The 14,802-nt window shown below is 45.9% G+C and overlaps 1 protein-coding gene across 1 annotated transcript in view; it reads right to left on the bottom strand.

The window, feature by feature from the left end:
* The window catches only part of PAK5 (p21 (RAC1) activated kinase 5), a 44,268-nt gene that overhangs the window by 13,129 nt on the left and 16,337 nt on the right, over positions 1 to 14,802 (bottom strand). Inside the window, exon 3 of the mRNA XM_009282522.2 lies at positions 3,647 to 4,444. Coding sequence (XP_009280797.1) covers positions 3,647 to 4,444 — 798 coding nt within the window. The remainder of the gene's footprint in view (positions 1 to 3,646; positions 4,445 to 14,802) is intronic.

Here is a 14,802-nt window from a genome sequence, read left to right on the forward strand (position 1 = left end):
TGAATCCCATGAAATTTTACAAAAAATCAGGAGCTGTAATGAGTAAATCAGCTGAATCTCTCCTCCGAGGCTGTGTCCTGATGCAGTGCTTCACATCACGGCAAAATCGAACACGCTTTATTCCAGTAATAATTCTATTTCTGCTACTGAATGCAGTCACCTACTGAAAGGAAATCCTTTAAATACTACAAAAGAAAGAAGAAACCAGTCCTGCGCTCATTCAAGATCAGGTCAAAGGAGCAGCCGAAGCTCTGACGCGACATCCATCACAGCACCGCGGTGCAAGGCGATACCCTGCTGCTGCTGGCTGGGTCGCTTCACCGGCTCGCAGCATTACCCGCATCCGCCCGCGGCCACGTCGGCAGTCGGGACTTTTCATTGTTAAAAGGTGGACGTAACACCGTGTTTAAACCCATTTCAGTTTCCACTCTGATGACTGCGATGCCCGTTTTGCATCGCATGCGGTGGGAACACCTGCTCGTTCGTAAGGGGCGCGTACCTTCCCTGCAAGGCAGGCTGCTTGGGCAGCCTGTCAGCCAAGCGGGTGTCCCCGTACGCTCTGCGGTCGGACTGCGGCAGAGACGGCAGCCGCAGCCCTGCAGCCGGAGCCCACACCCTCCAAGGGGAGCGGCAAGCCCCTGGCGAGATGGGCTCGCCTTTCAGTAAAGGTAAAACGGATTTCCGTCTGATGAGGTTTCAGTTTGCTGAAGTAAAAGGTGTGGAAGGGATGACTGCAACGGGGATTGCACGGGAAAAGGTTACTCTGGTGCTTTGCTGGTGGAACGCTCCAAGAGACTCTGTGTGGCAGTGACAGGCAGCACTCATGGAAAGCTACCGGCACGTGAATGAGAAAACAGGGGAAAAAGAGGGTTTCTGATAGTAAAGGCTTGGCTCTGCCTTCACCGGGCTGGAAACGTCCTCCTGGCGCAGAGTGCCTGCAAAATGCACAGCAGGAAAACAGTGATGCTGAGCAGCGGCCAGGTTAGACAGAGACCTCTGCTACGTTACAGCGGTACGAGGCGGGGAAGGGAGAGTAGAAATCAGGGCCCCCTTGGAGGAGGGACAGGAGAGGGTCACGGAAAACTGCTACCGAAAAATGACGGGGAAAGGAGCTTTGAAATAATACGATCTGGTGCAAGAAGTTGAGAGGGCTGCCTGTGATGAAAAGGCGGGTAAAAAGAAAACATGCAGTACAGCGTGTTCAAAAATACGCAGACCTAGCGGGACGAGTTTGATACCGTGTGACAATATTGAGGAGACTCCATTGAACAAAGTGGGAGGTAATCTCTGTGTCGTGAGGGTAACACAGCAGATGCTGCGACCCTGCGCAAGTGTTACTGGAGTTAGTCTGCAGGAATAGGAGAGCAGGTGGGTAACAAGGGGGTGGATTGGAGGGAACCAAATCTGAGCCTCCGACTTCCTACACCTCCATGGTGCACGGCGGTGGCCAAGCCCAGCACAGTGGAAGTCTTCTGACGTAATACCTCTGAAATCACTGATGATGAAACAGGGTAGACATTGGATTTATCTGACATCTATCACCCGCAACTAATACTGACGTAAGTCTGCTCTTCACATTTACAAGCCAAAATGAACATCTTTGTTAAACGCATTTTGAAGCCATACATTTGTGCCTGCAGACTTTTTCACTGCTTACTTTTTTTCTCCCTTTTAATTATACTTTAAATCCAATCTCATTTGTAAAATATCTGATTCGAGACCTGATTCCCATTTAGTAAGCCCATTTGATGAACCATTCTCTTACTAATGCCTCCTCGAAAAGAAGACTCTTCAGCAATCATCCGAGACAAGAAACGGCTATTCACTTCCAGGAGCTGTGGACGGGTTTGGGAATTGAAACTGCTGCATTTAACAGTGAATCATCAAGTTTCAATACACCAGGGCTGTAGGAGTGTTTTTGATGCTCTGAGGAGAGGAACAGCTCACAATGAGTCTTGCACAGAGGCATCTTTTTTTTTTAATAAAAGTTTTGCTACTGCATTTTAATGGGATATTTTTCAAAGTGCCTGGAGTTCTTTGAGTCCTGTAAAATACACCTCTGTCTTCTGCCCTATTGAATGCTGTAACACTGGCAGGAGCAGGCACAAGAGACCCTATGAATTACTGGATTCGTCCTTCTCCTTTCTAAACCCTGACAAAATGATTGCTTTAAATGAAGGAAATGGAGATAGCCCATCCCAGGCTTTCCTCAAAACTTCCAGAACCCATATTTAACGCCACACACTTGCACGCAGTTTAACTACCGGCACACATCCCTCCCACCACACCCCGAGCTCAGGAAAGGCATGCAAAGAGACCTGGTAACTTTTCTACTCCCCCACCGTTTATCCTCAACCTCCGAAGCCCAGCTCTGTGCTTTAATGCAATGTGGAATAAAAACGCATCGCTCTCCCTTTACCACGGGGCGCTGGTTGTAACCCTGCACCCCAGGGATCAGCAAAGCAGCCAAAACCTGAGCAAGCAAGACACAGGCACGCCTCCGGCATAGGGCTATCGTGGATTTGCTGAGACCTCGGACTTCTTCTGGGTCTGCAGCTGGACAGGACCACGTTCTCAGTGCACAGAGCCAGTAAGAAAATGCACCGTTCACATCATCATTAAACAGCAGAGTGGATCTCACCACCGGACAAGCTACCTACCTCAGCACATTTGGTAAGTCACGGCAACCCGAGACTGTTTCAGCCCTGGAAAAATGAGCTACCATCTCGGCGCCCATTGCTAGGGGAACTCGGTAACGTTCAATGCAATCTACACTGAAGAAAAACATATCTTGCAGAATATTAGATGTCGAAGCAGGTCATCATCGTAGCTATGTGACTAGACATGTAAGAAAAGCGTTATTCTCCTAACTGAACAAATAGTTACAGCAAACTATTGCAAGTAGGGTAGGACAGCTTGTACGGGTAATATTCCTCACATGACTTAGAAAAGGCAGAGCAGGCCACAAATTTGTGCAGAGGAGCTGCTTGTAGATATCATGGTTGAAATGCTTTTTTGCCCCTTAACCCATTTTTTTTTTTAACTACATCTAAAATGTCTTGGGTGAGATAAGCTGCTTTGATTTAATTTCACTGCTTAAAAACAAAGCAGAGAGGGGTGAACCCCTACTCTCATTAGCGGCAAAGGGTTAATAAACCTTGTAATATAAATATAGCATAAATACAATATAAATATTAAAACACCGAGGTTTCAGCCTTGCACAGTAACAATTCAAATACAAAAGTATCTGATATACAAACCGGACCAGCTTCTCACCCCCGGCCGAGATCTGCACAGGCGTACGAACTCCTAGTGCTACAAAACTGCCAAAGAACTTGGGGTTATTGGGAATCCTAAGTAAAACCCCCGGAAGCTGGGCATCTCCAAACCTGCCTTTGAATAAATATCTTAAACCCACTGGTCCCTGATATCCATTTTCAGATACTCAAGCAAAGCGGGTGGGTTTTCACACCCGCCAAGCGGCAGCCGTGCAGCTCCCGGGGACGTTACCGGCCACGTTCGGCATCGCGTGCCCAAGCATGGCTCCTTGCCCTTAATTTTTTGCACACACTTAATTTTTTGCGCTCCCGTTTTGGAGAGGTTGATCCCTGCCCTCACAGCACTGTCACCTTGGATGTCACGTTACCTTGGGGATGCCTGCTGCGGTTTCGGACAAGCGGGGGTAGGTGTAGGAGCTGTAGGAGTGTCCTTGCTGGTGCGCTTTAAAAGCGCTTGCTCCGTAGGGCATGGCCGGCTCCTGCAGACCGGAGCCTGACCTGGACCTCTGCCTCATCGCTGGCTGAGGGCTCGCTGGGTCCACGTAGGATGACTTCGGCCTTTTGTCATAGTCGTCCTTGCCCAGGCCATGTCCCCAGTCGCTGTCGCTGTACTCCAACCTCTCCTTGGGGCACTCGCTCTGCACTGACGCTCGGGACGAGGCATAAGGAAACGGATCTCGATAGTCCAGGGAGGATCCGCTGGGGATCCGCTGATACTCCAGCTTTAGGCCGCCGTATTCCAGCGGTTTGGGCTTTGTCTCCAGGTGTGCATGGTAATCTGGGAGGAACCTGGAGAGGTCTGACTGCAGGGGCGTCACTTCCGAATAATAGATGTCCTGGGAAGTCACCTTCATCATGTGCCCGTTCTGCTTGGCGGCATAGCTCCCTTTGTAGTACCTGTCTAACTCTTCCCCGTAAAGAGTCTTGTCTCGATATTTTTCCACGACATAGTCTGTTGTAGTGTCTGACTCACTGGAGTACTGGGAATACGTGATATAACCGTTTTCCTCCTGGTGCCTCGGCACATGGTTTGCATTTCCTTGGTGGTGCGTGGGAGGACTTTCCTTCCGCAGGGAATTGGATCGTGTCACCGAGATATTGTCAAACTCTTCCAGCAGGCCGTTGATTGAAGTATCCTTTCGAGGCTTATTTCCTCTAACAATAGTCTGGGAATAAAAAATTGCTTTGATTAAATACTGATTTTCGTTTAATAGCTGACCAAGAAAACCACCGAAAAGAAAAAAAGTCTATGATTCACCCAGAAATACCCGTAGCGATGTATTATGTTCTTCAGTCACATACCTCAGAATAAGCTGTTGCTAGAAAAAAAATTTCTCAATAAATACTTACAATAGGACATGCAGAAATGAATAAACAAAGAGGGGTTAAATTCAGTGTACATCATAAGCTGAGATTTGGCATGCAACCCCAAGACACTCTTAAAAGGCCCAGTTTAAGAGGTGGGTGTTCAGCAGCCAACAGCAACCACGACTTATTTTTTGTTATTATTCAGTTGTCTACATGAAGCCAAACTGGTGGGCTGAATCTGATTTACAGGGTATGGATAAGCTAAATGAAAATCGTTCAGCGGTCACTTCTACATGTTATTTTAACCAACTGTTGGAATGGAAAGTAGTGTACAGTTTAGTAGGCACTGGGTTTGTTTTTTTACAAAACGGTATGTTCCTGGGTAGCAGAATTACCACTGGGGATTGCCTCTTCGTTAACTTAGGATAAGAGACACTTGGGGAAGAGGGGAAAAATACTTAACCACATCTCCTTCTTACAATACACAGCATCCAGCAAGCTGCTGTGTACTCCATGGCTTCAGGACATCCACATCACGGATGCCATGTGGTGGCCCTGTTTATGTCCTAATATTGCAAAGTCCTCTATAGATCCCCCAGCCATGGATGACGAGTGTGTAGGAGCACCGCAGACATGAATTTGCTCCCATTGACTGCCTACAATCCTACTCCTTTCTGCCCAAAACACTGGTGCCCCTGGTAGGATGGGAGGCGAGTAGTGCTTGGTTCAATCCTTCAAGAAAGATTGACTATTTTTAGCTAGTACCATCTGAAGACTGTAACACGTGGTTGCATCCATTTTTCAGCAGTTGACTCCCATTGAGCGCCGCTTCACATTTATGAACACCTCACAAGGATAAGATGTACAGATTAAGGGCCAGGGCCATAAATCAGTGCGGCTCTACTGAAAACACATTTGCTTTGCTGATTCGCTTCGGCTAAATATCTACGGCTGTATCTTATTTAACTTGCCCGGTTTTTAACCAGTCGCTGTGGCCACCCCAAGGAGACGTCTCTCTGTGAGCTGCAGCCTGCCTATGTTGCACGCCGACTGTGGCGTATCAGACACCGACCATGGCGTGTTGGATGCCGACCATGGTGTCCAGCCTGGCAACTGGCCCTACATTCATTGCAACGTTGACAGAGGAGGCTCCGCTCTAGGCACGGTGAGGCTGCTCAACCCCTGCTCAAAAGCACGCAGGGGCTCAAACTTTGTCAAAATATGCATTTCATCACTCATAAAATCACTTTTTCACAAAATGAACAGCAATGTACTTCTCTGTTATTCAGCAAAAGGCAGCTGAGAAAAGCCGGGCTACAAGCAAAGCAGGCCTGACCTCACACTGATCCCTGCTCTGATTTATGTCTGTAATTACTTGCCTAGTTTGCTATTTTGAAGCTAGTGATACCGAAACAATAGGACAGCAAAAATAAGGGACAGCAAATAGATCACTCCTTTCGCCTCCAAAGCCATTCAGCAAGACGAGAGGGATCGGTTTCATTCAGCTACAGCCTCTTTGGCAGGATGACTGCGCGATCATTCATATTTAATTATCACATAATAAACCAGCCACGTTCGACAATGAAACGCTTATAATTGAAAACAAGATTGAAATACCCGACTGCCACCCCGCTTCCCCTGTGCAAATGCATGCCGAGGAGTAAAATGCCAATTTAATACTCTCTGCGGGACTGGCCTTCACAAAGGAGAGGTTTTGTGGAGCAACCTGCGTTGTGCCTGCACAAAAGGACCTCGGAGCCGGAGGGAGCCCCTGGGAGCAGAGCGGCCTCTTCGGTTATCGGAAAGAGGAGTTTTCCCTCTGCTCCTCCAAGCAGATGCTCTCTGGAAGCAGGATTTTTAGATACCTTCAGAAGGAAGATTTAGAAGAATGCGGTTGAGGATTTATGTGTTAGGGAATTCCTTGGTGACAAACCCCTGCAGTTTAGGGATTTTCTGCAGACAGGTGCATGCTTGGGAGCCACCTTTTTGATTATGAGGATTTAAAAAAAGTACCAATAGTAAAATGGTCTTGTAGGAAACTCCGATTTTCCAAAAAAAGCATTTGCCACCGAAGCCCTAGTCTGGTGAAGCAGTCTTGGTTAGCTCTGGGACCTCAGTGCTGTCTCACCCCGACTGATGAAGTTAAGGGGATTAAGAACTAAACCCCTTTTGTTTCCTCCCAGCACTTTGAGGACGATCACTGGCAAACGCTGACTTGCAAGGGTGATGGCTGTAATTCCTATTTGCTTCAGGTTCCTCTCCACGAGTAAATTAAAAGGGCCAGTGCAAAGGGAGGATAAAACTTAACTACCTCAGAGGCACATTTCCTACAGAATAGTCCGTGCTTTATTACTATTAATAGCAATTATTAATATTATCAATTATTATAATTATTTATTATTAATAACAACATCAATATTTCTATTTGCTTTGGCTTGTTTTTAAATTTAGCACTTCCCTTATGTGAAAGGACATACATCTTGGTGAGATGCCCCTCTGGCTAAATCAGGCAGCCTACACCAGCTTGATTTTTTCCAAGGAAACATCTAGTAATTATTTATTATTAATAACAACATCAATATTTCTATTTGCTTTGGCTTGTTTTTAAATTTAGCACTTCCCTTATGTGAAAGGACATACATCTTGGTGAGATGCCCCTCTGGCTAAATCAGGCAGCCTACACCAGCTTGATTTTTTCCAAGGAAACATCTAGCGTACTCCTATCAAAAGAACAGTAGTGTCCATAGAGCAGATAGTTTAGGAAGTGTCTCACTGAGACCCTGTGAAATACGCTATACTGTCAAGTATCTTGCTATCTGAATAGAACTTAAGATGTTTATACACAAATCTGAAATACAATGGGTGCCTCCCTGGTGGGCAGAACAATTTACTAGGCTTAAAAACCAAATTAATACCCCAAAGCAGGTATCATTCTGTAAGAGTAATAAGAACAATTGCTCTGTAAGGATGCCCACAGAGCATCAAAAATTAAAAAATAAAATCAAAGAAGATGTTATAAAGAATGAAGCGTATGTTGTGCCACGTTAACCTGTCCTGAGGTCATTTACTACATAGAAAGCGTGTGCCGGGCGCTCGCCAGCACCCGCAGCTTCCCTGGGAAGCGCAGTATTTGCGGAAAGAAGCCAGAGACTGAGAACTGCCATAACCATGGCCCAAATTCCCAAACCTGAAAGCCTAATGTTAGCACCAGGGCCAGAAGTACCCAGGTCCAAAGGTTATGACTTCAGTGGAAAGACCGAATTGCTGATGTGGGGGGTCTCGGTTTGGAAATGTAGACTCCGGTTACTGCATCACCAGGCTGTGCGCTGCATCGGCGAGCAGAAGGAAAAACCTCCTGGGACTGAAATACAACGGCAGGAATCACAAAAGATGGGAAATTCTAGCTCTAACTTAAAAAGCAAAACAAAAACCTTGAAAGAAAACGTAATAGGAAAAGGCTACTCGAAAGTGATATAAACACAGTTATCCTGGTAATTAGTTTAATAGGAACTAGACTAGTTTTTGCAATTTTAAAGGCTTTATAAACTGAAAAAAACAACTCGTGTTTCCATATAAGGAGGGAATTTTATTTTTATATATATTCAGTATCTAGCTATATAGATTTTTTTCCTTATTTTTTTAACTACTTACTGGTCTCCAAATTTTTTAACTTAAGGGATTTTCAAAGTTGCTGCAGGTGAAGTAGATAGTTAAAAGCAAAGCATTATTCGCGAAGGTTGATGGGCTAAGATTTCTCAGGCCTTTGTTTCTGTCTGCTGAGATCATGTAATGGAAGCCTGTACAACACCCCGGCACGCATGAAAAACAGAGACTGAGCCCTACCGTAGCTGTGGCTTTCACTGGGTTCACCACGGAAAGACGGGATTTGCTATAGTCAATACCCCATGTTTATTAAAGGACGTTTTTCAGCGCATTGTGCAATTTAGGAGGGATCAATGTTACAATAGGTGAAGGAGTGCCGGTGAATTTTATGCTACCGTTACCGTCATACATTAAAATCAATGGGGCGCAATCTCAGTGAATTAAAGCGTGGTACTCTGAAGCTGTAGCTCTCATTTCATTTCCATTGCTTTCTGGACAGGTTTGGCGTTTGCTCTGGAGCCCGGTGACAGTAGACATCCTTCATGGTGTTTCTATAGCGGTCTGTCCTCCGGTGATAAGCTATAATGGATCTGTCTGTAAGAAATGCTGTCTTGCTTTGTTTCCAAAAGGAGATGAAAAACAGCTTCTGTGCTCAAATACTGTATTAACCTTGACAATAATGAAGTGGGTAATTAACTGTTTTGCCCTAATATGACCTTGCGTTTATTGTCTCTAGAACTACTACACTTTACACACTCGTTAAGAATATATCATCCTTTGTCCTCCCAGACCTGTGTTTTCAGAAATCGATGAGGATTTAAAATCTCTCTAATGTGTAGGGTAAAAAACCAAAGGTCTCTTAAGGAAATGTCACCCTTATAAACAGCCAATCTAAACTCTGATTTTGCTTCTAGCTAGCGTATCCCCTCGTTTGCATTATACATAAACTAAAAGCACAGCCTATGCATAATTTAAGAAAAGGTGCATAAAGCACACCTGGTCGAAGTAATCTAAGTGTAAGTGATGGACATGTCGGTAATTTATTTTCTTGTGTTGCAAGGCATTCGAAGTATTTGAAGCTGTGTTCGTGACACCACATCTTACTCCTTGGCACGAGCAAATGTGAACAGCACTACACTGGGGAGAAAAACTGCTCCTTGTCATCACGTCAGAAGGAAAACTCCAGCTTTCCCTGGAAGTAACAGAGTTTTATAGCTGCAGCCAAGGGTGTAAGAGGTGTCAGGGGTCTACAGTTGATCTAGTCTCACCAGGAGAAGAGGCTGTGAGATCTCAGACTAAGCAGAATCCTTAGAGGAGCTCAAAATAGCTGGAGATCCTCAAAACTCCTGGAGACGGCCGCAAACGTGCAGCAAAAACCTGCTTTTTCCAGCAGCCTGGGGCCAACATGAGGTGGGCTCCTTTCCCTTGTGAGGCTAAATTTTAAGTCTGAGCTGCCATCTTGAGACCTGACACAAGGACCAGGTTCAAAGGGAAAGATGGGAGATGAGAGATAAAGACCTGCCCATGGTCTCCAATGGCTGAGTTTATGTGGATGAGTAAATATGCTGCCAGGGAGAAAAATCGATGGCAGCTGAAAGCCTAGCAACTGGGGAGCTCAGCTGGGATCCAGGACAGCTGTTTTCAAGTAGGCCAGCCCACTGTTTCACTTAAGGTTTTTCTCCATTGAATAATCACTTGAGGATGAGTTCTAACCTCTGAGTTGCCTTTCCAAATGACGGTGTTGGAGCTATCCTTGTAATCCTACTGCGCTCCAGTGAATGCTTAATTACACCTGAATGGGGAAGCTTCATGAGAAAGGACCGAAAAACATTTCTGTACCTCCATCCCCTCTTCAACCCCACTTGATGATGGCATCATGGCAGGTTGTGCTTCCCATGCTCACGGCAGAAGTGCCAAACCAATGCTGCATTGCCATCTGCAGGAGACGAACTTGTGCGTCAGCCTTAGACATTAGATAAAAGACCGTGTTTAAAAGAAAGCACCCGAGCCCTGCCTATTTTTTAGACAAAAGGAGTTTGGAGATAGAATTAAGGGTTGGGTCTGTGCTGAAGTCACATCCCTCTCCTCTGCATTTCTTCGCACCTAAGGTAGGTGCAAGTGTCTTGGGGAACTCATTCGTACATTGCGCTTCCCAAAAGTCCCAGGGTTAGGAAGTTGGCGACTTGTCCCCTAGGTCTTGGCGCGGTGGCCTTAGCGTTGGGTGACCTCTCCATGCAGCCGGCAGACCTGCTCCTCACCAGTAGCCACCCCAGGGCCTTCTCCCTTCGGGTGCCATCTGCTCCCACCACCGGTGCAGGGTCCTCTTCATAACCACGTGTATGCTATGTCTGTACGGTTGTACCGCGAGGGAGGTAACTGGATATATTTGCTGCTTTGAACTCCGAGACCCGCATCATGCCAAAACCCAGCTTCCGGCTGTGGGACCACCAAACTTCATCCTGAGACAGAACTGGAGATGATACAAATTGTGCAAGTTAGAAATAAGTGCTGCATTTGGGCAGCTGTCTCCTGACCTCGGCAGGCAATGTGCAGATACAGCCAGACAGACGGATGGGCCGGCACCAGTGCCCCGCACCAACCAAACACCTCATTTCCCCATGGTAATACAAAACGTTAACCTAAGCACGAAATTTAGGGCGCTTGTGCCATACAGCATTACCCTGGAAACATGCCTTTTGCAACAGAAATTCATCAGATACGTGGCGAGAAACAGTGCTGGACGGGAAGAGATGTCGTTTATTACTCTGCGCCCTCCAGTAATGTCCTACGGGATCTGCTCCAGTTTTGATCTACAGCTTGTCTACAAAATGGCTATTACTCAGTTCATCACAAGGAATATACAACAGACAGGACAGTATGTCAGAACATTTCTTCCTGAAGCCTGTCATTTAGAGGTTGGTTTACACCTGGAAGCCTCAGAGTTTATATAATTTCTGTTATTAATTCCTTCCCAATGCTATATATTCTCATTCTCCCCATAAAAATAATAAAAAAAAAAATTAATTGTTTCTGGTATCCCACAGTTCCCTCCTAGGGGAAGGAGTTCTGCAACTTTCACCGGTGTTGGATGCCTCAGCTGGGCGAGGAGGTACAGGTCTCCGCTCCCTGGACCAACAATGCACTTTACACCATAGAGTCACTTGGCAAAACCAGGAGCACGAGACCGTGTCACCTGCCCATGGCCGTGAAGTGTCTAAGCTCGCGAGCCATGATCCTGTCTCATGAATTTCTCTAATCCCTTTCTAGAAGATCCAGAAATTCCTGTTTGGCACAGCTCTTAGACAGGACCTTTCCCAAGCACAGGAGAAAAATAGAAAAGAAAACCCCCAAAGTAAAACTCAGCCAAGTCCACCTCCGTGGTTTTGCTAGCTGGGAGGGCAGAAGCCCCCAGACATGAGCCCAAGGGTGCTGCAGGATGTGCCATGTCTGGGATGTGCTCATCACCAGAGCTGACTCAGCATCACTGAATATGAAAAAGCAGGTTTTATTCTGTCCACCCACTATCATTCAACAAGTTTTTCACCTCCCAGTGGAAGCTAATAGCAGCAGGGCATTCAGTTTCTTTTTTGTGTTACGACAGAAGAGGCAACTGATACCCGTACCGACACCTTGCCGCAGGTAACACTGAGCTTTCCAAGGGGAGAAGGTCAGTGCGGGTAACATCAGTTCAGAAATACCTCCCTCAGAGAGGCTGATCTACCTCTTCCGTATGAAGTCCCCCACCGCCATTTCCTTAATATCGGACTAGAGATGCTGAGCTTGGGGGAGCACAATGCTGGGCTATCCAACGGTTGTGGTACTCCATGACTGTGCCCTTGTTTCTCTACCAAATTCAGTGGAGTAAAAAAATAAATCATTCTCACAATTTCTCCTTTGGAGGAGGGATGGGTCCCAGAGACTCCTTCCCGTGCATCCACCTGTACAAAAATATCTCCCGCTGCTTCTGCAAGTGCTACCTGACAAAACACTGCGGCTGCCCTGGGCTGAGCTCTGCAGCGCGTTTTGGTGGGGCTTGTCCATAGGGGCTGGACTGAACAGGTCAGATGAGCCGTCGTCGTCAGGTTCCTGCTGCTGCAAACCAGCTACGCGGCGACCCCTGAAATACGCCCGTCTACACTGCAGTCACTGCACAGCAGAGAGCTGAGCGTGGTAATACGCAGCCTTCAGGTGCATACGTCCAATACTATCACATCGATTAACCTGATACTGGCAACAGCACAGGATAGGAGAGAAGCTGGGAAGATGTTGGCATGGCCACCTGTTAATTATTGAAAGATGCAGATGATGATGATGATGATGGTGATCTACATAGACGATGTAGAAATGAAATTTACTCAGCCTGAAAAATATATATTACTCAATGAATCGAAATAAAGGTAGAGCTAAAGGTTTGAGAGAAGTGTAATATGCTTAACAACAGCACTACTGCCAGCCGTTTAAAATTCTTCAAAAGTAAAATGATGGAAAACTATAAAAAAAGGCTAACCAAAATGGCACTGTGTAATTTGTCACCCTTCACAGCAGTTTTAAAAGTTAGTTGCCATAACAACAAGAGCAACATTTCATTATAATCACATGCACCGGTAATTCTTTTGACATTTTAAAATATAGTAACTTTAACAAAACATTTAGTTTTAAAATTCCACTGAAATATCTACATTCTAGTAACTTTTCCTTCTTTTAACTACACAAACATGGTTATTATAAGTCATTTGAAATACTGTTACAGAATATTAAATGTCAAAAATAATTATTCTTGGTCTACTTAAAACACATCAGGTACGTGCAATTTTATATGTAATATGTATACACAGAACTCTCAGACACACAACAAATGAGAGTGAAATGTGACTTAAAAGTTTTAGTTTGAGTGAGAAAGTTAGTGTACTTATTACTGATGAGTTATACAAGCACTTCACCGGGAGAGGACTGGAGAAATCTCAAAACCACAGAACTTCTATTTCATAGGACTTAGGACACTTCAAAATTTTCTTTTATCCCAAGAGGGAATGAAAAAGCAAAATGTCCCACAAGATTAAATTCCTCAAAAACATTAACTGCGGGAATTTTAACTGCCCTCTTAAGAGTGCTGCATTTTCCTAAGGCTGATGGCAATCGTTTCAGCACGACAGCGCACAGAGTGGACCTGCTAAGCCAAAAAGCTGTATCAAACCACACCAAAGACTGTAGGTTTTTGGCCACATTTTGTATCAAATCCGTCCATCAATGTCAAACTTTCCTATTTTGCCAAATTAACATCTTCTGGCAGGAAAAGAAAAAGATCGCTGACTCGGAAAGCACGTGGCCAGCCCTGCTGATGAACACCAGCAGGACCAGGTATCTTATTCTCCCCCTTTCAAAGCCGCATCATCTGCCAGTGCCTCTGTGCTAGTGGAATTTTCTTTTTTCCCCCCAAGGAAGCTGTAAAGCAAATTCAGTAAGATTCACTGAGGTACAGCTGTGGTCCAGCGACCGCTGGTGCGGTTTCTGCACCACGCAGCATCCCATGGCAGTTATGGGGGAACCCTGCAGCAGCGGCAACCCAGAGCTTTCCGACTGGGCTGACTTCAGAGGCAGCCAAAAATCACAAAGGAAAGTTGGGGACGTTTGGGCCAGATGACAGAAAGCCTTCCCTCCAAGAAAAACAACTCTGTTTTTTAGTCTTGTAACACCAAGGCAGCAGCAGACTGGAAATTCGTGACATGTCACAGCTCCAGGACCAAAGTTTGCCGCAGGCAGGGTTGTGTGTGACTTGAACAGGTTTACGTCCAAATAAAAATGACAGAATTAAGGGCAGTTAATACAAAGTAATGAAGCTCCAGTGTCTCTAACTGGTACCTCAGAAATCTGGGCTTGGGAACTGGTTTGTGCCTGGATTACTGATGCGCTACGGGAGAGACATGGGAACGACACCTTCTGCACTACAGCTCTTCATCCTCAGCCACGATGCAGGTGCAGGGGACAGGAGATGAAGGAAGGGGTGGTGGCAATCCCGATGCCTCTTTCAGTTCTGGCATCACCACTTTCTAAGCAAAATGCATTGCAAAAATGCATCTCAAACCAGGTGTGAGCTGACTCTGCTGCCCATCGCTTTGAACCTGGTGCAAGCACTCACATCAGCAGAGAAACTGCAAGCAGGTGAGAGAACAAGAGGACCCTGCAGGGGCTTGGGGCTAGCCCAAATGGCTGTAGAGTTTTCTGAAGCCCTCTCTGCAGCCACAAGACAATCATCATCAACCTTAATGTTGTATCAGCCAGTTGTCCTTACATCTAATATTTGCAGCCTAGACTGTTATTTTTCTGGGTTTTTATGTGGGGGAGGTGTGAGGAAAATAAAAACCTACTTTTCTCAACAAAGGCACCAGAAATCGCAAGAATTAACACACGCTCCCCACCACCTCCCCAAATACTTCAGCTTTGATAACCTACCACCACACTTCACAGGAGCCGTGCGTCTCCCACGCGATGCCAATGCCGAGGCACCCACCGACACTGCTTCTATGGTATGGAGTCAGTATTTTACATCTATCCGTGATTAGTGCTGGGAACTGGTGGGGCACAACATCGTGTGAGTCTTCCCAGGGCTGACATG

The sequence above is a fragment of the Aptenodytes forsteri genome, unplaced genomic scaffold (genome assembly GCF_000699145.1).
Source record: "Aptenodytes forsteri isolate BGI_AS27 unplaced genomic scaffold, ASM69914v1 Scaffold5, whole genome shotgun sequence".
Classification (NCBI taxonomy): Eukaryota; Metazoa; Chordata; class Aves; order Sphenisciformes; family Spheniscidae; genus Aptenodytes; species Aptenodytes forsteri.